Source organism: Lampetra fluviatilis, chromosome 39 (assembly GCF_964198595.1).
Source record: "Lampetra fluviatilis chromosome 39, kcLamFluv1.1, whole genome shotgun sequence".
Lineage (NCBI taxonomy): Eukaryota > Metazoa > Chordata > Hyperoartia > Petromyzontiformes > Petromyzontidae > Lampetra > Lampetra fluviatilis.
Window position 1 is genome coordinate 6,352,736 of NC_136313.1, and position 24,508 is coordinate 6,377,243.

At 48.5% G+C, this 24,508-nt stretch overlaps 1 protein-coding gene across 1 annotated transcript; it reads right to left on the reverse strand.

Annotated features, from left to right (window-relative positions):
* Positions 1-660: 660 nt before the first annotated feature.
* NR2E3 (nuclear receptor subfamily 2 group E member 3) lies at positions 661-18,597 on the reverse strand. The gene is made up of 8 exons (XM_078874541.1): positions 18,555-18,597; positions 11,867-12,128; positions 10,614-10,717; positions 8,344-8,462; positions 6,788-6,970; positions 4,427-4,709; positions 1,927-2,032; positions 661-793 (listed from the first exon to the last, which is right to left on the reverse strand). Exons 1-8 carry the CDS (start codon positions 18,595-18,597, stop codon positions 661-663), a joined length of 1,233 nt encoding a protein of 410 aa, XP_078730667.1.
* Positions 18,598-24,508: the final 5,911 nt, after the last annotated feature.

A 24,508-nucleotide genomic window follows, 5' to 3' on the forward strand; every position in this document is an offset into this window, starting at 1 on the left:
CTAACCAACAATAAATTGACTTGACTTGGACTCGAACTTGGCTCACCAGGTTAACTACCTCGCCTGGTATACAGGTCGTGGGTTCGATCCCGACCCTGACACTTGGTGCTGTATATTTGGAGTTTGCGTGTCTCTCTCTCTCTCATTATCATTATAGTGGCTATGAGATGTTAACTACCTCGCCTGGTATACAGGAGGTCGTGGGTTCGATCCCGACCCTGACGCCTGCTGCTGTATATTTGAAGTTTGCGTGTTTCTCTCCCTGTGGTCACGTGGATTTTTCTCCCAGTCCTCCAGTTTTTCCCCTTAACACTTAGAATCAGCGTCACGCGTTTCGAGTATTTGGCTACTGCTATAAATGTCCACATGATGATGATAAGCCACTCCTCGTTGAGCTCTCATTTGTGATAGCCAAGTCGCTTCTGAAAAAGAGCTACGCGTTGGGGCCTTAGCTGGCAAAATAAAATGTAAAAAAATAATTGTTTAATAAATGTGGTTAGCTAACCACTGCACCGCCGCTCCACCCTGTGAATCACTGCACCACCCCGCGCCCCACCTCCCGTGTTTTTTTATCCGGCTATTTCATTGTCGAGGCTTGCCGAACCGCCTCGCCGCCCGGAGCACGCGCCGCCTGCTGGATTTGTCGTCGGAGGGAGTTGGTCAGTCGCGAAACATGTCGCAGATGAGACGCTCCATGGGGGCGCTGTGCAGCGCTCGCTGGAAAAATATCTTCTCCAGGCGGTCGGCGTGGATCAAACGGAGGGCGGGAATGAGCAGCAGCAGCTTGCCGAACCTGCCCACGCAGACAACGCGCGCAGCGAGGGACAGGCGACTTGCATCCCACTGTGATTTTTTCACACAGCGTTGATATGCGGTGGGTTTTTTTCTGGAAGATTTTGCAGTTTTTTTCCTGAATTTTTCTGTTGCGCGTAGTCACTTTAAGGTGTTCTTTGTTCATGTTTTTGTTTTGTTGCGGTTGCACCCGAGTCAAGAGCCGCATGGCTCACAGGGCTACACCTAATAATTGAAACTGAAACTGACGTGGGTTGTTGGGGCGCGGCGGAGCGTTGTTTCCCGAGTGAGTTGGGCTCCGTTGCCAGTGCAATAGGTGGGGGGAGGGCAATTGTCGTGAAGCGCAATTGGTGGCATGACGTCAGCCGCGGCCCGTCCATGCAGGCCGATTTAGGGGCGGTCGCCTAAGGGCGCCAGGTTTAAGTGGGGCGCCGAATTCGAGGAAGAAAAAATACAAGTAAAAAAACGCAAATAAAATAACGTAGATGTCACTATTTCAATTACCGTGCGCGTACAGAGGGAATATTAATTATTCATTTCTCAATACTTATGAGAATGTAGTTGTTTGGCTGATGGACGCACGTACGGGCAAATCGAATAATTATGCCTCTGTTTTAAAAAAAATTGCGCTTAAAAAACATGAAATGGGAAATATGGGCAAAAGTGTCCCAGTTTACAAAAAAAACCTCAGTCTAGATCTGCCCTTCGGCTTTGGGGGGTGGTTGGCGCTGATTGCATGACGATGCATCAGTTCGTTGTTGATTAAATGCGGATTGGTCCTCGTTTGACGCGGTACAGATGCGTTCAGGAGAGGTGCCGCGTGAAGCGAACACGATTTCCCCATAAATAATAACGTGACGATGAAGTTAGTGGCAAGTTACGATTGTTGCTCCTGCGCACACGCACGGTGAGACGGCGGACCAACAACTGAGGGTACGCCGCCGCGTTGCCGAATCATCCAGCGTACTGCATCACCCTTCCGCTCAGCTCATGAAAGTAGTTGGCCGTCGACTAGATCGAAAACTCATTTCTCTTTGCGCTCAGATTGTTGTCCACCCCCCGCACCTCCTATCAGCACGGTTGGCTACGCGCGTACGCCCACCGTGCGAGTGCCACGAGAGGCTGGAGTCGTACCTTGCTGGCTGGCTGGGGTACAGAGCTCGGCAATGCTGACTCAGCATCACCTGGGACTGATCCTGTAAACTCTCCACTTGGTCTCCGTCCTTCAAGCCGTTGGCTTCTGTGGATGAGATAAAGGGATGCAAAGACGCGCGCGTGAGTGATTAGACATACCCTCGGTTCCGCCAACAGAATATTTATTTCTACTGCAGTAGGAATCCGATGAGTTTTGAAGCTCCTTTCACAGATGTCCAAACGATATAAAAAAAATTCTAAATTTGAAGTTTTCGTGACTGCGAGGATTCATACTCTTTGGTTTTTTCGGTAAAGTCACGTAGGTAAAAAATAAAATTAATGAAAACTAAATTAAATCACGACGTTTCGGGCGCTGTCACAGCCATTTCTTGGACACACTTAAGTGGTTGTGCTTTCGCTTCGTTGTCCCCACCTGAAGAAGGACGCTTGTGTTGCGCCCGAAACTTCGTGATTTAATGTAGTTTTCATTTATTTTATTTTTTACCTACGTGGCTTTACCGAAAAAAACAAAGAGTATGATATCAAAAAACACGATCGGAGTGCAACATTTATTAACGAAGGATAGGGGTCTAAAAATTGTTACTTGAATGGCAGCCAACAGGCTCGTTATTGCTAAGGCTATTTTTTTTAATAGAAAACAAACAGATAAGGCAACAACGTGGCGGGACAAATTAGAAAATACTCCACAAACTTAAATACAAAGTTCATCAATAAATTTACTGGAGTGGTGTTAGGTTATTGTTTAGATCGGTCGTTAAACAATTCCAGTGCCCGGGGGGGAGGGGGGTCCAACCGGGCAGGTGGCAGCCCTCCCAACTATTTGATCTATTAAAATATTGTTTTTATTTTGCCAGATAATGCCCCACTAAGCTATATGCAGCTCTTTGTTCAGAAGCGACGGGGCTATGACAAATGATAGCTCAACGAAGTGGCTTGTCACATGGACATTTATGGCAGTCAAATACTCTAAACTCGTGAAATTGATTATCAAAATGTTTTACAAAGTAAAATCTCAACTATTTCATGAACCAAATAAAGCCCAAATATTGACTTAAAGCTTTCGTGACTGCAGGAATTCATATTCTTTTGGTCTTTCGGTAAAGTCACATAGATAGCTTTTTCCTGATGACGACCGCGTGTGTTGCGATCGAAACGTCGCAGTTTTTGTTATTTTCTTTGAACCTATATATGTGACTTTACCGAAAGACCCAAATAATACAGGTAACGCCCACTGAGCTATCGAGCTCTTGTTCACAAGCGATCTGAATGAAGTGGCTTATCATATGGAAATGTTATGTAACCAAAAACACTCTAAACGCGTGATGTTGATTCCAAATGTGGAGGGGAAACACCGGAGGACCCGGAGTTAAATCCACGCCACCACGGGGAGAGTAACACGCGAACTCCACATACAGGGACTCCTCTACTTACGAATGAGTTAGGTTCCAATTTTACTCCCCTAACATGTTGTACGGCATGTACACTAAATACTGGGAATGGCTTTAAAAGTTGTATGATATCCTGTAGATGTAGACGCCACTGGTTCTTCATGTTCTGCAGATGTCGAAGCCACCACCGCCATCTATTGCACAGCGGTTGAACTTATGACTATCGGTTCGAACAGGAAACTGGACATACGGACAGGTTTGTTCATATATCTTAAAGTTCGTAAGTCGAATGTTCACATATGGGCCATCCATAAATGACGTCACACGATTTTTGACCCCCCCCCCCCCTTTGTCACACGGCTTCACAAAAAGTCAGACCCCCCCTCAAATATGACGTCACAAAGCTCTGCCCCCCCCACCCCCAAATCGCTTTAAACTATTGTCATTGTAGTGCGTATTTAATGTGGCGCTGCACTCTGATGTTGTAGGAGAAATCCTTTATTAAAACGTATATTTAATTAAGCAGAACGTGTTGTCTATATTTATTTAAAGTTGCACATTTTGATGTGACGTCACATTTCTCAAACCCCCCCCCCCTCGTCACACATCGTCACAAATGTCTGACCCCCCCACCACCTAGGTGCGTGACGTCATTTATGGACGGCCCCATACCTGTCAATCCCTTATCAGTGCCTATCTTATCACAGACCAACTCAGACCTTATTGTTCACCCCGTGCCCTTATAAATCTCAACGTTCATCCTACAAAGTCACATCACAAGGGAGAAACACAAACAAATAAGACAAAACTAGAATGTTACCCGCATTCAAACGGCTGTACGCAGCACGCACCTGAAAACTCAATTCCCCTGCACAAGAAAACGGGGTAAAACCGTCTGGGTTGACAGGGTATGGGAGTCCCTGCGTGCAACAGGCATCAGGGAGACGAAATCGAACCCACGACCTCCTGCTGCGTAACCAGCCGAGGCTACTTCACATCTACCGAGCTACCGTGGCGCTACCTACATCGGACCCCCCCCGCCACCCCCAAAATCGTGACGTTCCGCAACTCCCCCCCCCCTCGACACTGGCCTGGCTTGAACAAGACGACCGCCTTGAGGCACGCGAACTCCGTGGGGTCCACGGTGAGGTCTCGGAAGCGCTCCGTCATGTCGCGCAGGAAGCGGAGGTCGACGGCCCCCCCGTGTGCGGCCTGCAAGGGGCACGACCCCTCGGGGCCGCTGCCGGCTCCGAGGGGACACGGGCAGGGCGAGGCGGCACCCTGGAAGGCGGCGCGGGAGGCGTCGCTGTGCAGCGCCCACTGAGCGGAGCAGAGCAGGAAGAGTTCGCTCCAAGCCTCCTCCAGCAGGATCACCTGTGTGTGTGTACACGTGTGTGTACGTGTGTGTGTGCACGTGTTTGTGTGTGTGTGTGCACGTGTGTGTGTACGTGTGTGTATACGTGCGTGTGTACGTGCGTGTGTACGTGTGTGTGTGTACGTGTGTGTATACGTGTGTGTGTCGGTGGGCACAGGTTGTTGCATTGATCAGTCATCTCAGTCAAGTCAACCCATGGCACCTGCTGGGTCTGTCCCGTGAGCGCTTTGCCAGTGGGCGTTCGACACTTCACGTAGCCTCAAAGTGGTGCACCTAGCCTGGCACAGGTGCCGTTGTGACGTCACCGCCACTTGGTGGCGAGTGGTGGGTGTTGTGGTGGGGAGTGGTGGTGTAGCGGTTAGCGCGACGCTCCGCTACGTACCCAGCCACCCGAGTTCGATTCCCTCTCACGGCCAACACCGATGACGATTGTCTGAACCGGTCCTGGGCCTCCTCCCCTAGGTTGACTCAGCCTCAAATGAGTACCTGGTGCTGTGTGTAGTAAACATCGCCACTGGGGAGTCAAAAGCGGCCGGGCGGGGTGCTGGCCACCCACCCCCTCGTGTGCCGTGCCGGCCTTGATAGGTGCTCGCTAACAGCACTTGCCCCAACAGTCTGTTCAGGCTATACGGGGGATTTTTGTCTTTGTGTGTACGTTGACGCGACGTTATTGGTGTTCATCTTTCCACGAATGTACATTCATAGCAGCCAAATACTTTCATACCTTCATGTCCGAGCTGACCTAGTACGACTGCGACAATAGTTCCCGAGTGTCGTTTCAGAGCACGCAACACATCTGCACGATTCACTGCGAACTTACAGCGTTCTTCTTCGACGTGCCACGTTTTTTTGGGTCCGTACGTCATAGCGTTCATTTCATTTTGGAATTTAAAACAAATATATATATACTTTGGGGCCGTCCATAAATGACGTCACGCGATTTTGGACGATTTTTGACCCCCCTCCCCATCACACGGCGTCACAAAAAATCAGACCCCCCCTCAAATATGACGTCACAAAGCTCTGCCCCCCCCAAAAAAAAGCATGCTTCAAATCGCTTGAAACTATTGTCATTGTAGTGCGTATTTAATGTGGCGCTGCACTCTGATGTTGTAAGAGAAAACATTTATTAAAAACTAAATTTAATTAAGTAGAACGCGTTGTCTATATTAATTTAAAGTTGCGCATTTTGATGTGACGTCACATTTCTCAAACCCACCCCCCCTCGTCACACATCGTCACAAATGTCTGACCCCGCCCCCCCCCCAGGTACGTGACGTCATTTTTTTGGTCCCACTCATCGTCATCGACGACAAACGCCAGCGCGTGACATTGATGCACCCAGCGGCATTATCGCTGTGTCCACGCGGCCTGCCTAAGCGATGCAAATCCGACAATTAAATACCCCGTGACGTTGTCCCCAAGGGCGTGAGACCACCCACGAAACGGGCCATTGGGGGGGGGGGGTTGCCCGAGTCTGACCGCGCGTTGCCTCTGAAGGCCGCGTTGAGTCTGATAGCGCCCTCATCCGGATTATCGGTGACGCCAACTCGGAATTACATTTAACAAAAAAATCGGATCATAACGGATGGGTTATTTCGGCGCATGCCATGTGCCGGAGCGAGCGCTCGAGTGATTGCGTCATTGATGACCCCGGAAAAAAGGGGGAGGGGGGAGTGTGAAATGAGAAGCTCACGAAGAAGGTTACTTGACTGGTCATTGACCTAACACTCCGGATCTCGGCTAAATGAATCGCCTGATGAAGGCGGTTGCAATCGCCAGCGAAACGTCACGGCACTCGAATTGTAAACGCTATGGGATTACTCTCGCCAACACACAACCGGTGTGCTGAAGTCGTGACAAACCTTTACTAATCGTCCGTGTCGGATGGCGACGGGGTTTAACGACGCATTTATATTTCTCTCTTTGTCACGTTGGTGACCCAAGGTGCGTGACTCGTTGCGAATGAGGCTATCGAAGCTTTTCCCCCCATCCACGTGTCTTCGCCGTCCAGACATTGGATGGGCGCGACGCGGAATCCCCCGCCCCCCGGCGCTTCTTTTGTGCGGCCGCTTGCCTGGTCCCGGAATGGCAGGGCCGAGAAAGCGGGCAGGTTTTTCGCCCACTTGATGGCCATGAAGAGGAGGCTCATGGGAGTGTCGGAGACCTCCGCCGAGGCCACGGGCAGGCACTTGGGAGAGGCGCGAGCCCGGATCGGGGAACGCGACTCTCCCGGGGCCTGGAGCGTCGAGGCCGGCGCCTGTGGGAGGCCCGGGCTCGAACCGTCGGGCCCGAGAGCCCGATAGTGCCGCGTGGAGGTCTCGCTCTCCTCCTCCGTCTCGTCCTCGCCTGTCACATCGACAGCCTCGTCTGCAAACGAAACGCCGAAGGGATGTGAATGTCGATGGTCGGACAGATCAGCGAGGTGACGAGCTAAGCACCGAGTAACATGTATTGACCGCGGTCGTGCCGAAGAGCTCTCAAATGCGGTTTCGGGTTTTGCCGACCGCGTGTTGTCTGACGTTTCGCTCCCACGTGCTGGAAGCCTGTTTGGAGAGGTCTTAAATGCGATTCATATGAAATAAAATCCTTAAAAAAGTGTTTTTTTAAAACAACGGTTTTATTTTAAAGTGCACTAAAAGTAAATAACTGGAATGGACAACGGGAAGTGGAAGACATCTTGATAACAAGAGACACGTGGCGCCTGCTTCTTGGGCAAGGCAATTCCAGAGTTTAGGGACCGCGGCGTTTTTGACCCACCCAAATAAATATTTAATTAATAAGCCATCCATGCTAAATGTTAATTGGTTTAAAAGGACCAATTAATTGATTCATTGGTGCCGATTTTGATACAGGCATGCATTGTCACCGGATCTGAGCACCTGTGCAAAGTTTGGAATTGATTGGACAACAGGAAGTAGACTAAATTTAGATTACAAGATTTGACCACGACAAAATATAGGAGTCAAGTTTAGTAAAACCGTTGAAAAAAAGAGGCAAGAGCAGAGGTCACTTGAAGAAGGGGACTCAGAAGTAGTTCTGCGATATCCACTTCCGTGGGCCGTTCGCTAACATGAAGAGCTGTCTGCATAAGATCCGAGTGATTGCTTCGCGTAACCACATGACCCCAATAGCGCAAACGGGATGACATTTTTTTTTAATGGACCAAAAATCCAGGCCCACTGAGAATTCTCATTTTCAAGGGGCGGCTTCCCCGACACGACACGGCGAGTGCCGCTGACCAACTGAGCCACCCCGGTGACATTTTGTAGCAACCCTTTCTCACTCACCTTCATCTGGCTCTCGCTTAGCATACGCCATCGGAACTGTGCCGCCCCCGCTGTTGCCACCGCTGCCACCAACGCCACTGCTGATGCCACCACTGCCACCAAAGCCACCGCTGCTGCCACTGCTGATGCCACCACTGCCACCAAAGCCACCGCTGCTGCCACTGCTGATGCCACCGCTGCCACCAACGCCACCGCTGCTGCCACTGCTGATGCCACCACTGCCACCAAAGCTGCTTCTGCTGCCACTGCTGATGCCACCACTGCCACCAAAGCCGCTGCTGCTGCCACTGCTGATGCCACCGCTGCCACCAAAGCTGCCGCTCCTCCCGCTGCTGATGCCAGCGCCGTTGGCGTCACAGCAGCCGGTGCCCATGTGTCTGCCAAGCATGAGCCTGGTGCCCAATTCGGGGTCGCCGGGCCGGACCTGGGCAGTGCTACGCGGTTGTCGTTCGTTCTGAACGGCTGCGCGAGGGTGTCGGGATACACAACGATACAAACAAAAAAACAGGGCCTTGAGTTTGACGGTAAGTTGTGGAATTTTTTGTTTGCGCTTGAGCGAATTAATCTGTTCCTCTGTTTGGTTCTTTCGGTAAAGTCATGTAGAAGGGAAATGATAAAATAATAAAAATAAAACATAATTTAATTTTATTATTATGTTTTATTTTTATTTTATTATGTTGTATTTTTATTATTTTATTATTTCCCTTCTACGTGACTTTACGGAAAGAACAAAAAAGATGAATCCCTGCAGTCACGAAAGCTTTAAATCGAAATTTTATCTGTTCCGTCGAGATGTGTGGATAACTTTTTTGGCGCCGTACGTAGCCAACCGTGCTAATTGGAGATGCGTCATGTTGTGTTACGTTTCTTGTCCTTCCCCACCACCTCCGATTAGCATGGCTGGCTATGTACGGTGCGAAAGAAGTTAAACATACATATATATGTAACTATGGCTCTTCGTGTAACTCCGTGGATCTCTATGTAACTCTATGACTCTCTGCGTAAGTCTATTAATCTCTATGCCACTCGATGTAACTGCGATGCCTTGTAACTGCCTCCACTGCCGACGGTCTTGGGCTGTGCTCTATGAGTCTCTATGCAACTCTATTGACCTATATCCGCACCTCCGATTAGCACACACAAACTCTTTGGTTCTTTCGGTAAAGTCACGTAGGTGAAAGAATAAAATAAAAATAAAGAATAAAAAAATAGAAATTGAAATAACTACATTTTAGTTATATTTTAGAAAAAACAAAAATGTAGTTATTTCTATTTTTTTTTCACTTACGTGACTTTACCCAAAGAACAAAAGAGTATGGAAACTTGCAGTCACGAAAACTTAAAATCTAGAATAGCACACACAAGTTAAACAAGGCATAGGCGCAGCCCTGCAATTGCCTGCTCACACCACAGCCGGTGGAAGGGGCCTCTGCTGGAGGGAGCTCCAGAGAGACCCCTGCTCCTCCACACTGGCCAGTTGTACAACAAGGAGGTGGGAGTAACCACACTTTACCCCACCACACGTTCAACCCACTCAGCCCCGGCTGGGCGCACGAGGGGCGAGAAATCCGTGAACACGAAGTCTGCGTGAAACGCTTGAAAATGGGCAACTCGGCTGTGGATTAAGCAAAAACGACAACGACGGCGACAAAATAAATCAGTGGCAGGATCCTCGAGATGCTTGCTCGGCAGACGTGTGGTTTGTAACGTGAAGCTTGTTGATGCACGCATCGTGCCTGGAGTCAGCTTGCCATGCAACAAACATTTTTTGCGGGCTGTACCTATATAGACGATTGTTAAGCGGTCGGCAACAAACAGCACCTTGGAATAGATGAGCGTTAACATTTTATTTTTTTAAACCGAATATAAATTTTCTGTTCACATACTCTCAGTAGTTGGACGCGTAATTGACGCGACTTCGGCAGTAGTTCTGCAATGTCATCTTCCTACTGGGCCATTCTCTCAGTGTGAACGATCCTCTTTCATGTGAGTGCCAAATGAAAAGCCCATGTCGCTGCACGATACCAAAAGCACATACTCGTTGGTTCTTTCGGTAAAGTCACGTAGGAATTAAATAAAATCAATTAAATCACGACGTTTCGGTCGCAACACAAGCAATCTACGTGACTTCACCTACGTGACTTTACCGAAAGAACCAAAGAGTATGGATCCCGGCAGTAAAGAAAACTTCAAATCTAGACCAAAAGCACATTTTGCAATATCCATCGGTTTCTCTCTGTGCCAGTGTGGTGCTCGCTATGTGTGTGTTGGGCGTGGTGGAGAGCGGTGGTGAAGCGGTTAGCGCACTGCGCTACAAACCCGGAGATCTGAGTTCGATTCCCCACTCTCGGCCAACACCGGTGACGATCATCTGAACGGGCCCTGGGCCTCCTCCCCTAGGTCGACTCAGCCTCTAACGAGTAATTGGTGCGGTGTGTAAACATCGCCGCTGGGGAGACAAAGGCGGTCGGGCGTGGTGTTGGCCACCCACCACTTTGTGTGCCCACAGTGTCAACCTTCACAGCTGCTCGCTAACAGCGCTTGACCCAACAGTCTGTTGAGGCTATACGGGGGGTCTGCGTGCGTGCGTGCGTGTTAACTGTGTCGCTTTACCATCCTTGTTCATGCCCGCGTGGAGACACTTGCGCAGGCGACAGGCCTGGCACTGGTTCCGGTGAGCTTTGTCCACCGTGCACAGGCCGGTGCTCGCCTGGCACCTGCATTGCGCAACACAAAGATAAAGGTTCCCCCAACGTGTAGCCTTCAGCAGACTGCCGTCAAGTCAATCGTTTTTAGCTTGTGCACGCACAGCGCCTTCCTTGCACGAATATGCCACTCAAAGGGCCATCACATTCATACTCGTGACCACAACAATTGACAATTCTGTACAATGAGAAAAAATATTTATATTTTCTATAATTGTTTAAAAGTTGTGGCTGTGAGTTCGTTGAATGGTGAAAAATAAATGGCTTTTAACCCTTTCGGGCAATAAAACAGGAGGAGTTAAAACGTTAAAACACCAAATAATTACATTTTGCAAGATATCAAGTCCGCATTAAACACACGTACTTTGTGGCAAAACATGCACACAACACACACATGCTCTGATGATTGTAATTATAATATTAGTCATTGTTCTCCTTCTCCCGCACCTCCGATTAGCGCGGTTGGCTCTGTACGGTGCGAAATAAGTTCAACACACGTTGTATGCGATTGCAAAGAGCTGTGCAGTTGAGTTGTAATTTGATTCTCGGGATGGAGTCGAGTGTGCGGATTGCTCCGTGGAGGTTGTTCCAGAGGTAGCACCTATGAAGGCCGACACGGAATGCGAGGGAGGTGGGTGGCCAACACCACGCCCGGCCGCCTTTGTCTCCCCGGTGCCGATGCCTCCACCCTTGGTCTCGCCAGTGCCAATCTTTACACATCGCACCAGGTACTCATTTAAGGCTGAGTTGATCTAGCAGAGGCCCGCGACCGGAATATCACAGAGCTACCTCCGAGATTTCTTCAAGTGTGGCGAGATGTTAACTACCTCGCCTGGTATACGTAGGTTCGACCCTGACCTTACCGCTGTATATGTGGAGTTTGCATGTCTCCTCTCCCCATGGTCGCGTGGATTTTTCTCCAGGGTCCTCAATTTCGCCCCCCCCCCTGTCCACATTTAAAATTGGCAACACGCGTTTATTTGGCTGCAAATAATTCCCCCACACTATAAGCCACGTTTCGTTGGGCTATCATTCGTGATGTCCAGGTCGCTTCCGTAAAAAAATAATAAAAGCAGCGATACCGGGTAAAAAAAAAATCTTCTATTAAAATTTTGAAATAACAGGCCCTTCGTAGTTTCTTTGAGCGACGACGCCCGGAACCTGTAAATGAGCTTGCGCCTGACGCTCCGCTTGAAGAAGCCGCTGCAGCCGTTGCACGCGTCGATGCCGTAGTGCTTGCCGCTGCTGGCATCGCCGCACACCAGGCACGTGAGCAGCAGGCTCGCCGCGGTCTTGCGCGCCAGCGACCCTGGGCAGTGCCTCGCGCTCGCGTCGCCGCCGCCGCCGGCGTAGCGAGCCTGGGAGGCGGCGAGCGCATGGCCGGGGCTGTGCAGCTCGGCGGGACGAGCACAGTAATCTTGACCTGTGAGACGCGGGGTGGTAATTTGTGTGCGTGCGTTAGCCACCTCGAGTGACAATAATAATAATGATGGTAATTATGAAGATTTAGAATTTGGAACGCGCACACACGCGCGCGCTCGGTTTTCGTTCGCTCTCAGAGAGGGGGAATTATTCAGAGGTGGAGGAAATAACATACCGGTGCCAATATTGCCCAAGCTCTGAGTTGGATTTTTTACACGGATTATCCCGTTTAACCCGTTGCCCGGCTGGCTTACACGGGAGATCCGTGGTGCGTAGGCACAGCAGCAGCAGCAACAACCAAAACATAACGCAAGAACATCAACAATTCCCGAGAGCGAGTACAGCGTCCTTCGGAATATTGCCCGACTAACAATCGACGTGTCAGGATGCTATGTTGGAACGTTAGAAATGTAATGGACATTTTTCACTGAAATTCAGTTATGAAACTGGCCACAGGGCTTAATCTTAGACGGAGCTGTCCAGGGCTGAGCCCCTGAAACTATTTCCCCATTCCCCCTATTATTGTTCAGGGGGAGAGGAGGCGATTAGTGTCGGGTTGGGGACTCCAGAGATTTATGACAAATTAAGGTCCGGTTTTGATTGTCAATATTGTCGCCATCATCAACTGCAGCAACATCCAACATGAGATTAATTATTATGAATATTGAACTTATTTCTCACCGTACGTTAGCCAAACGTGCTAATCGGAGAGGGTCATCATCATCAGCAGCACCCTCATTTGTAGTAGCAGCAGCAGTGGTATTCTTATGACGATTGTCATTGTGATTATTATTTACTGCATCAGAATCATCAGAGGCACTTGTTAGCCGCAGCCCCATTTATCGGTAAAAAAAATCAGCAGCTGAATTACAAATAATCAGCATCTCTATCCACAGGGAATTCACAGTGACAGCAACTGTCGTATCATCACCGTCATCGTCAACAACAACATTGGCTGCTGCTACCACTGCAGCAGCATCATCATTAGGGTTTTATAACCTCGTGGACAATAGAATCCGCATCATCGTATAAGAGAAGTTGTCATGTAACCAAAGCATCATTTTATTCCGGCAAACCATTTTGGTGGCAAGATATTAACTACCTCGCCTGGTATACAGGAGGTCGGAGGTTTGATCCCGACCCTGACGCCTGCTGTATATTTGGAGATGGCATGTGCTTCCAGTGTGCGCGTGGATTTTGCTCCAGATCCTCCGGTTTTCCACTCCACATTTAGAATCAACATCACGCGTTTGAATTATTTATCTGCCATACATTTACACGTGATAGGCCACTTCGTTGAGATATAATTTGTGGCCAGGTCGCTTCTGAAAAAGAGTGCGCCTTACCTGGAAAACTACATTTTTTAAATCGGCTTTAGTTTAGTTTCTGGGGTGAGTTAAGCCAAAGTGTGTTTGTGAGCAAGTGGGCATGGAAAGGTGCTCAACTCCTTCGGCTGGCCTATGCCAATGGTGGAAATTCCTCATTCCCATGGCAGTGACAAGTCCATCCATAGAATGATCACTGCTGACTCTACAGATTGATACGTATTGTAGCAACTCTGGAGAGATGATGATGATGTTGATTTATGCGTCTGTGCTATTAAGAATCCTCAACCACACGAGACAGCCAAACAAATTGAATTGTCACACGGAATACACGTGTTTAATTGGCCACTTGTTATGTATTCTGCTCCTCGGTGTGTTGAGGAATAACCCTCGAACTAAGCTAAACTCTTTTTTATTTTACCAGGTAAAGCCCACTGAGCTGAATAGCTCTTTGTCAGAAGCGACCTGGCTGTCACAAATGATAACTCAATTAAGTGGCGGATCGTGTGGAAATGTATAGAAGCTAAAACATAAATTTAATGCGTGATGTCGACTCTACATGTGGAGAGAGAAATCGTAAAGACCCCGAAAAAAATCCACGCGACCACGGGGAGAGAGACACCGCAAACTCCAAATATACAGCAGCAGGCGTCAGGGTCTGGATGTAACCCACGACCTCCTGTATACCAGACGAGGTAGTTAACATCTCCTAGCCACCGTGGCACCTCTGCAATAAGTGGCACGCGCATTACCACTTGGCCCATTGTCACCTTCTCTGCGGTGATATATCCCGCAGGGAATTTCAACATCTAATTACATATTTCATTCTCATAGCTGCAATTAGCTAATCCAGGTGATGTTTTTTGCGCGTTCATTGGAAGGGAATTTAGAATCAAAATCTTTATTTCGACTGCAGGAGGCATCCGATGAGCTATGAAGCTGCTTTTCACAGATGTCCAGAATAATAAAAAAAAATTAAATACATCACATTTATAGAGGAAGGGAAAAAATACATTTTCATCCAGGATAGATCATAATACAAAAATTCAGGTGTACGGGATGTTTAAAAAAATAATTCTTACCATTAATCGCCGAGTGACTGCCGCTGTTTGAATCCATGTCTTGAATGAAACGTCGAGCTCCACGCGACGCAAAGGGAGGTCGGCGGTTTCACGATGCTGTCAAATAATAAAGCGGGCTGCAAGTGCCGAAGGTGTCACAACTTCAGCAACAAGTTGTGACTTTGGCTCGGCAAGGCTCCTCTCTCTGAGCCGCGTTCGACTGAGTCATTGATGTTTGGAGATTGATATATGGTGGGTGGGTGGGTGGGGACAACACCGGGCAGGGGAGTTAAGGGAGGGGAGGGAAGGAGGACAGACGGATTGAGGGAGGATTGGTGATGTGGAGCAAAAGCTCGTGGGCTCTGTAACAGTGTGTATGTATATGTACGTGAGTAATGCGTGTAACGGTTAGCGCTCTGCGCTACAAACCTGGCGACCCGAGTTCGATTCCCACTCACGGCCAACACCAGTGACGATTATCTGAACCAGTCCTCGACCTCCCCCTACGTTGGCTCAGCCTCAAATGAGTACCTGGTGCGGTGTGTAAACATCGCAACTCGGGAGACAAAGGCGGTCCGGCGTGGTGCTGGCCAGCCACCCTCTCGTGCGCCTTGCCGGCCTTCATAGGTGCTCGCTAACTGCACTTGCTCCTCGAGTCTGTTAAGGCTATCCGGGGGGTCTTCGTCTTGTAATGGTAATAATAATTCCTTTCATTGTAGTTTTGCTTCTTGTGGAAAAAAAACTGGAGCGACGGGGGGGGGGGGTGGAAGACTCACGTGCATGAGAAGATAACCAGACACAAATACCTACTTTCTGTACTTGCTTTACACACTGACCCTGCCCCTGCAGTCGTGTGACACATGCAGGCAGTTCCATTGCGGTGGTGATCCACCAACCCCTGTCTACGCATCTGCCCATTACATTCACTCATTCCCGTCACCGGTGTGTCCCATGGATGGACTCGCCCTGACAATAGGAATGAGGAATTTTCCGCCACTGGCTCAGGGCTCACAAGAGGAGAGGTGACCACCACCACCTTCTCAATGCTGCTATGAGCAAGACGTTAATTTTGACTTCACCAGTGGCGTAGCATAGTTGAACATGGGGCCTTAGTTTCAAGGAATGAATTGGTGGGGGCCTCTGTTCAATGCCCCCCCCCCCCCCCATTATGTGTAGCCCAATGCCTGGGCCCCATCCAGCCCATGGAGTGCCATTGCAGTTGCACTGCCTGCACACTCGGTGGCTAACGCCACTGCCTCTCACCCTTCTCCCCACCCCCAAATTCCATGCCATCTGCCTTGTCTCTTAAACAGCGGCTAAATTGTTTTCTTTAATTCACATTAGGCCCTGCGTAGCTTACAATAAGTACAAACATTGATTTTTGAGGGAGCTAATAGGTATTGCTCTGGCCGGATAACATCACGTGTGTCCATCCGAGCGCTAATAATCACAATCTTAATGAAAATTACAAAACTCTACGCAAGCGCTGGGGATCCTGCCCTCGCCGAAGGGCACGTGAGGCCCCCAAACTACTTTGGAAACCGCAGATTCAACGGAGAACTCAGCCAAATCATGTTGCCGCCCGGAAGCCCTTCGCAGCGACACAAAGTGACCGGGCATCGTTACGATCAGAAACGCAGCGCTCTTGCCACGTCGACGAATTATATCCCCCTCTAGTGCCTGATCAGCGCGGCCAAAGTGCCCGTAGCGGCAGGCCGCATTGAAGTGATGAGTTCTTGTTTCCACCGCCCGCGGTTAAAATAAGGCACGGGCCACGGATGTACGTATGTGTGTTGAACTTATTTCGCACCGTACGTAGCCAACCGTGCTAATCGCAGGTGCGGGGGAAGGATAACAAACTAAACACAGTTCTAAAGAATCGAGTTTCCAATCTGAATGATTTAAAAGTGCCATAGCTCCCAGTCGCTTCCTGATATCGGAAGGAAGAGCGTTCCAGACGGCCGCAGAAGCGCGCATCTGATGGCCAGCAGCCAAATGCGGCTGCTGCTAGGGTGACCACCGGAGTGAGCGCGATGATGGTTTACGCTCCTTGATGAGATCAACGAGGTAAAGACAGTACCGTGGCCATATCCCGCCCATGGGCCGTATGTCGCACAACTCCTGCTCTACACCAATCGCTGTGAAAATGCGCCACGCAATTTTAGCACAAAACCAGTGCCCGGATCTGCATCGTTTTTGTTGTTGTTGGTGTAAGCTTTACAACGACTAAATGTCAAGATGTTAATATTTGATTCACCATCAACTCGTCGCACTTAAGGATCGCGGTTTAATCACAGCGGCCGGCTGAATCCCACATTGAACCTCAGAATCTCATCGGTGCCGGCTCAGTGACTCTGACCTCTGAGCTACCCAGCCCACCTCGACCATAATTTGTTTGATTAACACAATGCCACGTAACAGTGGGATTAGCGCGCCGCATTAAAACTCCCGCGTGCGTGGCTGTAAGCTCTCACGCCTCCCTCAATGTACTGGGGCTTATCAGCTCCTTCACTTATCTAAAGGGCAACATCAACGTATCATCATTTGATGATGATGATGCCACGTTAGACTAGTTAGACTGATAACTTTAATCTAAATTGTCTTATGGTTGTTATTGTTTGACTTGCATCCCACTGGGATTTTTGCACACAGCATTGATATACGGTGCTTTTTCTAGAAGACTTTGCTGTTTTTTCCTGGATTTTCTGTTGCGCGTAGTCACTTTAAGATTCATCTTCTTGGTTCTTTCGGTAAAGTCACGTAGAAGGGAAGTAATAAAATAATAAAAACAAAACGGAATTATATTATAATATTTTATTACGTTTTGTTTTTATTATTTTATTACTTCCCTTCTACGTGACTTTACCGAAAGAACCAAGAAGATGAATCCCTGCAGTCACGAAAGCTTTAAATCGAAAAAATTCACTTTAAGATGTTTCTTGTTCATGTTTTGTTTGTTGCGGTTGCACCCGATTCAAGAGCCGAATGGCTCACATGGCTATACCAAATACATGAACTGAACTGAATCATCGTCGTCATCATTATTATTAGCCAACATCAATCCACTGCCGGATGAAGCCCCTCTCCAAGCCATTGCCATCTTCCATGGCCCTGCGATGTCACCATCGCACCCAGCACCTGCACGTGGGCTCATCGCATCGTTCTGTCTCCTCGGCGGGCGTCCAACTCGGACGCGCTTTCTGCCCCGTGGCCGCCATTCCTCGTGACTCTTCTTGACCGTCTCGGCCGTCACTCCCTCGTAGGCGTCACGCGTCCTTCCCAAGCCCCACTCACTCACCTTGCACAGTTTGACACAACGGCAGCGGCCTGCCTATGTTCTCTCATCCGTGCATCCTTTCTTTTCCAAGGCGTCCACTTCTTCGTTGCTTCTTTGCGCACTTTTAAGGGGCTTTTAATATCCTTGGTTCTTTCGGTAAAATCACGTAGAAGGGACATAATAAAATAATAAAAATAGAAAACAATCAAATTCTCACAACGTTTCGACTGCAACACAAGCAATCATCATCAGGTGTGAAATCCACAGGTGTGACAATAATTGTCATTTACTCTACAGCCCTCTGTCAAACCACTGCTGGGTGAAGGCCTACCCACACCATGTCAGTCCGATTAGCACGGTTGGTTACGTACGGTGCGAAAGAAGTTCAACATAAAAGAGACTCCTCTATTTACGAACATTCGACTTACGAACTTTCAGAGAAACGAACAAACCTGGTCCGTATGTCCAGTTGCCTGTTCGAACCCGAGAGTCGTAAGTTCAACCGCCGCGCAATCCATGGCGGTGGTGCCATCGACATCTGCAGAACGTGAAGAACCAGTGGCATCTACATCTACAGGAGATTATACAACTTGTAAAGCCATTCCCCGTGTTTCGTGTACACGCCGTACAACATGTTTGGAATCGACGGGAGTAAAGTTGGACTTACGAACAAATCGACTTACGAAAAGACCTCTGGAACTTAACTCGTTCGTAAGTAGAGGAGTCCCTGTCACATACATGGGGGTTGTGTGATCATATTTCACCAACGTGGTCGGTGAAGGGGAGGCTCAGGGCCAGTCTAGACATCGCCCGTCGCTGATGTTGGCCCTAAACCATAAAGTGGCCATTCGTAGTGCTCGCCACACCACCCCATGGTGTACTAAACTGCGTCAGCCTACACAGGTGCTCACCGACAGTGCTTATTTCTAACAGTCTATAACGCTCTGATTAGCACGGTTGGCTGCGTACGGTGCGAAAGAAGTTCAACAACATCATCATCACGATCCATGGACAGAGAGCCCCGTAGGTATCCACTGCACATTTCGTCATGTGTTTCCACTTTCCTCTCTGTCTTGTGTCAATGTGCTCAAGTCGTGGCCCACGTCTTTCTGGCACCGATCTCTTGTGATGTCGTGGTCAAGCCATTCCCTGTTAGGTCTTCTTCTCTCTTTCCTGTTCCTTACATTTTTCCGAACAACAACAACACACTTTTGTTGTTGTTGTCCCTCCTGCATACGTGAAGTTCAACTTACATAAATACATACAAATCTATGCGGTGGATATTCGTCTTTGACACGTGTAGTTGTGCGCAATGCACACTCAGCCAACATTCAACTCCAACAAAAAGAGGGCATTTAATTGGTTAACTGTTGGAATAACTGCCATGTAATGAGTAGGACGGCAGGGGTCCTGCCGTCGGGGTGGCCACACGGTAACAGACCAAGGGCCACAACGTTTCAGTTGAGTTTGAGTTCATCTTGAAGTACCCTGCTAGCTAAGACGCTCTTAATTCGGGTTTCATCAATAAAAACCACATGACAGACGTAACACATCAGAGACAAATAGATGGATTATACAAACGAATGAACACATTTAAATGGGTAAGAAATCATATCATTTTAAATATAAATTGTGTCTTTTTTAGTTTTAGCCAATTGAGGAATGAAAAAAGTGCAAGATTAAGCATGAAAAGTTCCAGTGGTAAACTTACATTTCCAATAAAAATGAACAAATATATCTATAAAATATAAATGCGCCATGAATCAACAACGACAAATCACCGAGCAGCATCGTTTAAAAACAAAGAGAGAGTAGTGCAGACAAGGCACCAGAAGACAAGAGCGGTCACTCACAGACAAACGATGTCCACACATCATCCAGTTATCTCTATACAGTGGCAGCTATATATACAAAATGCCCATGAGTTTGCAAAGAACCAGGCGAGGTAGTAAACATTCCGCCACCGTGACGGGATGTTAACTACCTCGCCTGGTATTCAGGAGGTCGGGGGTTCGATCCCGCCTTTGACGCCTGTATATTTGGAGTTTGCATGTTTTTCTCTCCCCGTGGTCGCGTGGAATTTGCTCCAGCCCCTCCGATTTTTCCCTCCAGATTTAGAAACACGCATTTAGAGCGTTTGGCTGCCGCAAAATTCCACGTGATAATCCACTTCGTTGAGCTATCATTTGTGACCAGGTCGCTTCTGAAAAAGAGCTACACAGCTCAGTGGACATTACCTGGTAATATAAAATAAAAACATTTATTTAGTTTCATTTAGTAGTAACAAATCAAGAGTCACAAATTACCCATGAGTTTGCAAAGAGCCAAGTGTATCCATAATGCAGGTTATTTAGGGTTAGATCGCGTAAATAGATAAATGTGTCGTTAAACCCGCCACCACCCGACACAGCCAATTAGTAAGGGTTGTCACGTAAACAGAACATGCCAATTGGTTACTAGTACAGCACGCCGGTGTGTTGGAGAGCCAAGCCACAACATTTAGCCACGTGTATATAGTAGTAACTATAGCATACAACGTATCACGCAACTAGAATCCATTAATTCTAGATTTGAAGCTTTCGTGACTGTAAGGATTCATATTCTTAGGTTTTTTCGGTAAAGTGATAGTGTGTTCTACGGCAGGCCCATTCGATAAGAGCCGCCTTGTGATGATTTAAAGAGCCACCGCTGGACTTGTAAGCGGGGGCTTTGCGAACCCAGACGTCACCGGCTCAATCTGCGAGCGTGGCAGTTGTTCCTCGCATCCGAACCGCTTCGGTCCACCCGGCAATGCACTGAAATTGGTGGACACCGCAGCTCGTCCGTAGGCAGGTCGTGTGCGGTGGGGGGGGGGATAAAGTTCGGGCAACTCTCGCCTCGTCCAACCAAGACGTCGGCCAAATACCCTCGAGCGGAGGCCCTTCTGTCAGCAGTGGCACGAGCAAGCGGTTGCGGGGCTGCGCCATTGGCTGAGGGCGCTAAGGGCAGCGGTAGCGCCGAATGAAACGCGCAAGTAAGACAATTAAGGAATGACAATTCAGCGGGTTTCTGTGTTTATAAAAGGAAAAGGCTTAGGCGCCTGCTAATATCATAAGTTGTAATCCCTTAATCGTTAGGCTCCGGTGCATCACTGCAGGAACACAAGTCAACGTCGCGCGATTTGTCATTGCACGATCGGCGTAATCATCACCGTCGCCGTCCTCGTCTATCGTGGTCAATCCACTGCTGGACGAAGGCCTCCCCAAGCCTCACAATCCCACGATGTGATCATCCCACCGAGCGCCAGAACGCGAGCTGAATTTTTGTCACCGCGCCATCTCCTCGGGGGGACGTGGGATTTCTCTCTCTGAGATGCGCCCCATAGACTTGGCAGCAGCAGCCACTCACTCCGTCATTGTTGGTGACCGTGGAATGAAAGCGAACGTTTGGCCCTGTGGAGTCAGGGGCTACAGCATCCATCCCACGGGCGGCAGACAGGTCGCCGGTAACAAATGAACCTCCTGGCGGTACCCCCGGGGTATCCATAGCAGCCCGGCTCTCGCATCATGTCCGTGACGCAGTTCGTTTTGAGTCTGTTGATGGTCGGCGTGGCGGCAATCGACTCATCTCGACGAGCTGTGCATAATGAACCACTACGGTGCATACGCGAGCGTTCAGGGGTTCAGCGCAATCGTCCTCGCCGCGTTTCGACATCGCGGAGTGGCACTGATGTCGGATTGATTGGTACCCCAGGCGCGGAGTTAAGTAACACCCATGGAAAAAATAGTGTCCCAGAAATAAAATATTTCATTGCCTCGGCCAGTTTGTATTATTTGGTGCCCCGGGGTGCCGCCATAAGGATAAATTGTAGGTCGCGGTTAGACTCAGCCAATCATCAACGTTGCCATTAAACTTCACGACACCCGCCATTCTAAAAAAAGCTACCTCGAAACTATTGTTTATTTTCCCAGGTAAGGCCCACTGAGCTATATCACTCTTTTTCAAAAGCGACCTGACCACAAATGATAGAGCTCAACGAAGTGGCTTCGGGGCCGTCCATAAATGACGTCACGCGATTTTGGACGATTTTTGACTCCCCCCCTCGTCACACGGCGTCACAAAAAGTCAAACCCCCCCCCCCCTCAAATATGACGTCAAATCGCTTTAAACTATTGTCATTGTAGTGGGTATTTAATGTGGCGCTGCACTCTGATGTTGTCGGAGAAAACATTTATTAAAAAGTCTATTTAGTTAAGTAGAACGTGTTGTCTATAATTATTTAAATTACTCATTTTGGTGTGACGTCACATGTCTCAATCCCCCCCCTCGTCACACATCGTCACAAATGTCTGACACCCCCCCCCTAGGTGCGTGACGTCATTTATGGACGGCCCCTTATCATCAAGTGTAAATGTATAGCAGCCAAATACTCTAAATGTGTGTGGGGGGTGGGGGGAACCCGGAGGTCCCAGAGAAAAATCCACACGACCACGCGGAGAGACACACAAACTCCAAATATACACCAGCAGCAGGCGTCAGGGTCGCAATCGAACCCACGACCTCCTGTAGACCAGGCGAGTGAGTTAACATCTCCTAGCCACCGTGATCATGATGATGATAGAGAGAGACGCAAGCTCCAAATATACAGCAGGCGTCAGGGTCGGGATCGAACCCACGAGCTCCTGTAGACCAGGCGAGGTAGTTAACATATCTTAGCCACTGTGATGATGATGAGAGAGAGACACGCAAACTCCAAATATACAGCAGCAGCAGGCGTCAGGGTCGGGATCGAACCCACGACCTCTTGTAGACCAGGCGAGGGCGTTAACATCTCCTAGCCACCGTGATAATGGTGAGAGAGCGAGACGCAAGCTCCAAATATACAGCAGGCGTCAGGGTCGGAATCGAACCCACGACCTCCTGTATACCAGGCGAGGTAGTTAACATTTCCTAGCCACCGTGGCGCCCAAGTGGAGCGGACTTTTGCGAATGTACACCCAGCTTCCTTAGATCCTTGTTGCTATGAATTCAGTCACATCGAGTTCTTTTTATTTTATGTTAGAGCCTTGTACTGTTTAGTTGCTTATTTTTCTCGTGTAAATCGCACGAGTTTATATAACCGAAGATTATCACTCGCGTCGTTGTGGAGAATATAAATGACAAAGTAAATGAGCAGATACATGTTGTGGTCCTCACATAGCCGTCTATCCGCGTAAATATGTTTTTGAAAGATTTCTTCACATTTCTTCCACAACCCGTCATCAGCTGCACGGCCTTCTGGGAATGTATTGTGTGAGCAACACTGATTCAAATTCAAGCAATGCTACAATGAGGGCCTTAATGTCTGTGTTTTTGTGCGCTTTGTGGTTCTGGTTAGCGTGGCGAGCGGAGTTAAAACTTGTCATTGTGTTGCTTTACGTGTAAAACTGTATTCATATCAGTGCATGTATTGCTATTATGCACCTGTCAAATTCACACCCTGGACAGCCAGGCAAACGAGATGTCCCATCAAAGAGTGATCCAGCTGAGATTATGACATTGAATGCATTCAAAATCAACCTTAAAATGAATGTAATAGACTACAAAAGTGCCCTCCCACAAAGACTACACACAGCCCCAGGCCTCTTCAAACTGACTCCAGCCCGGCAGTACCAGCCTTAATAGGTGCTCGCAGACATAGGCAATCGAGATAAGTTATCGTTGGATTAAGGGAGGTAGGAATCTTTGTCTCTCGTGATCAGCGGGGGATGGGATGGGGAGTGGGGGGGGCCTGAGTCTTATTCAGCTGAAAACGCTGACGCCCCGAGAAAAACGGAGAAAGCTGCTTACTGCTGCTGCTGCTGCGTTTGTGCAGGCAATGTGTCCAGAGTGGATTAACACATTTATTATTAAATGCAAAAAGGCAAACACTATTCACTACACACACACACTAACTCCCTAATGGCCTCATGAAACCACAAAGCATTTTGCACTGATTACAACAACAACCACAGCCTCACACCCGTGCAACGCTTTCACTGATTAAAACAATCACTGATTGCACTGGTTGCACTGATTGCACTGATTACACTGATTGCACTGATCACAACAACCACAGCCTCACACCCGCGCAACGCTTTTACTGATTACAACAACCACTGATTATACCGATTTCACTGATTGTATGTATTACACTGATTGCGCTGATTGCACTGATTACACTGATTGCACTGATCGCAACAACCACCACAGCCTCGCATGCGCGCAACGCTTTCCAGAATTGATACCCGGGTGCGTGTTGGTTTATTTATTTTTCCAAATTTGATCCCCAAATTTATGACGGTCTCGAAAGGAATTGAGAATATTTAGGTACGGGGGCTGGGGAGGGAATGTATTTATGTGAAGGTTGCAGCATTAAACTTGCATTTGGAGAGGTCTGAATCAAGCAGTGGATCGAACACGGCTGAGAATAATGATGACGTTGGAGAAGTTTGAAACGTGTATGTCGTAATAATACATTGCTTCGTCTATTCATTCCAATTCCCTTAGCGCATGATACATTCATCAAATTGCATGCGTAAGAATCGATATTGTTGTTTTGTATGTGTTGTAGGTAATGAGTGCATCTGATTGTTGCAGCCACCGAAGGCCACTTTGAAGGAGAAAGGAAGCGCAGTGGTTAACCCAGCGACCTGAGTTCGATTCGTAGCCACGGATAATGTCAGTAGCGAGTGATATCTGAATCGGTCCTGGCTTCCCC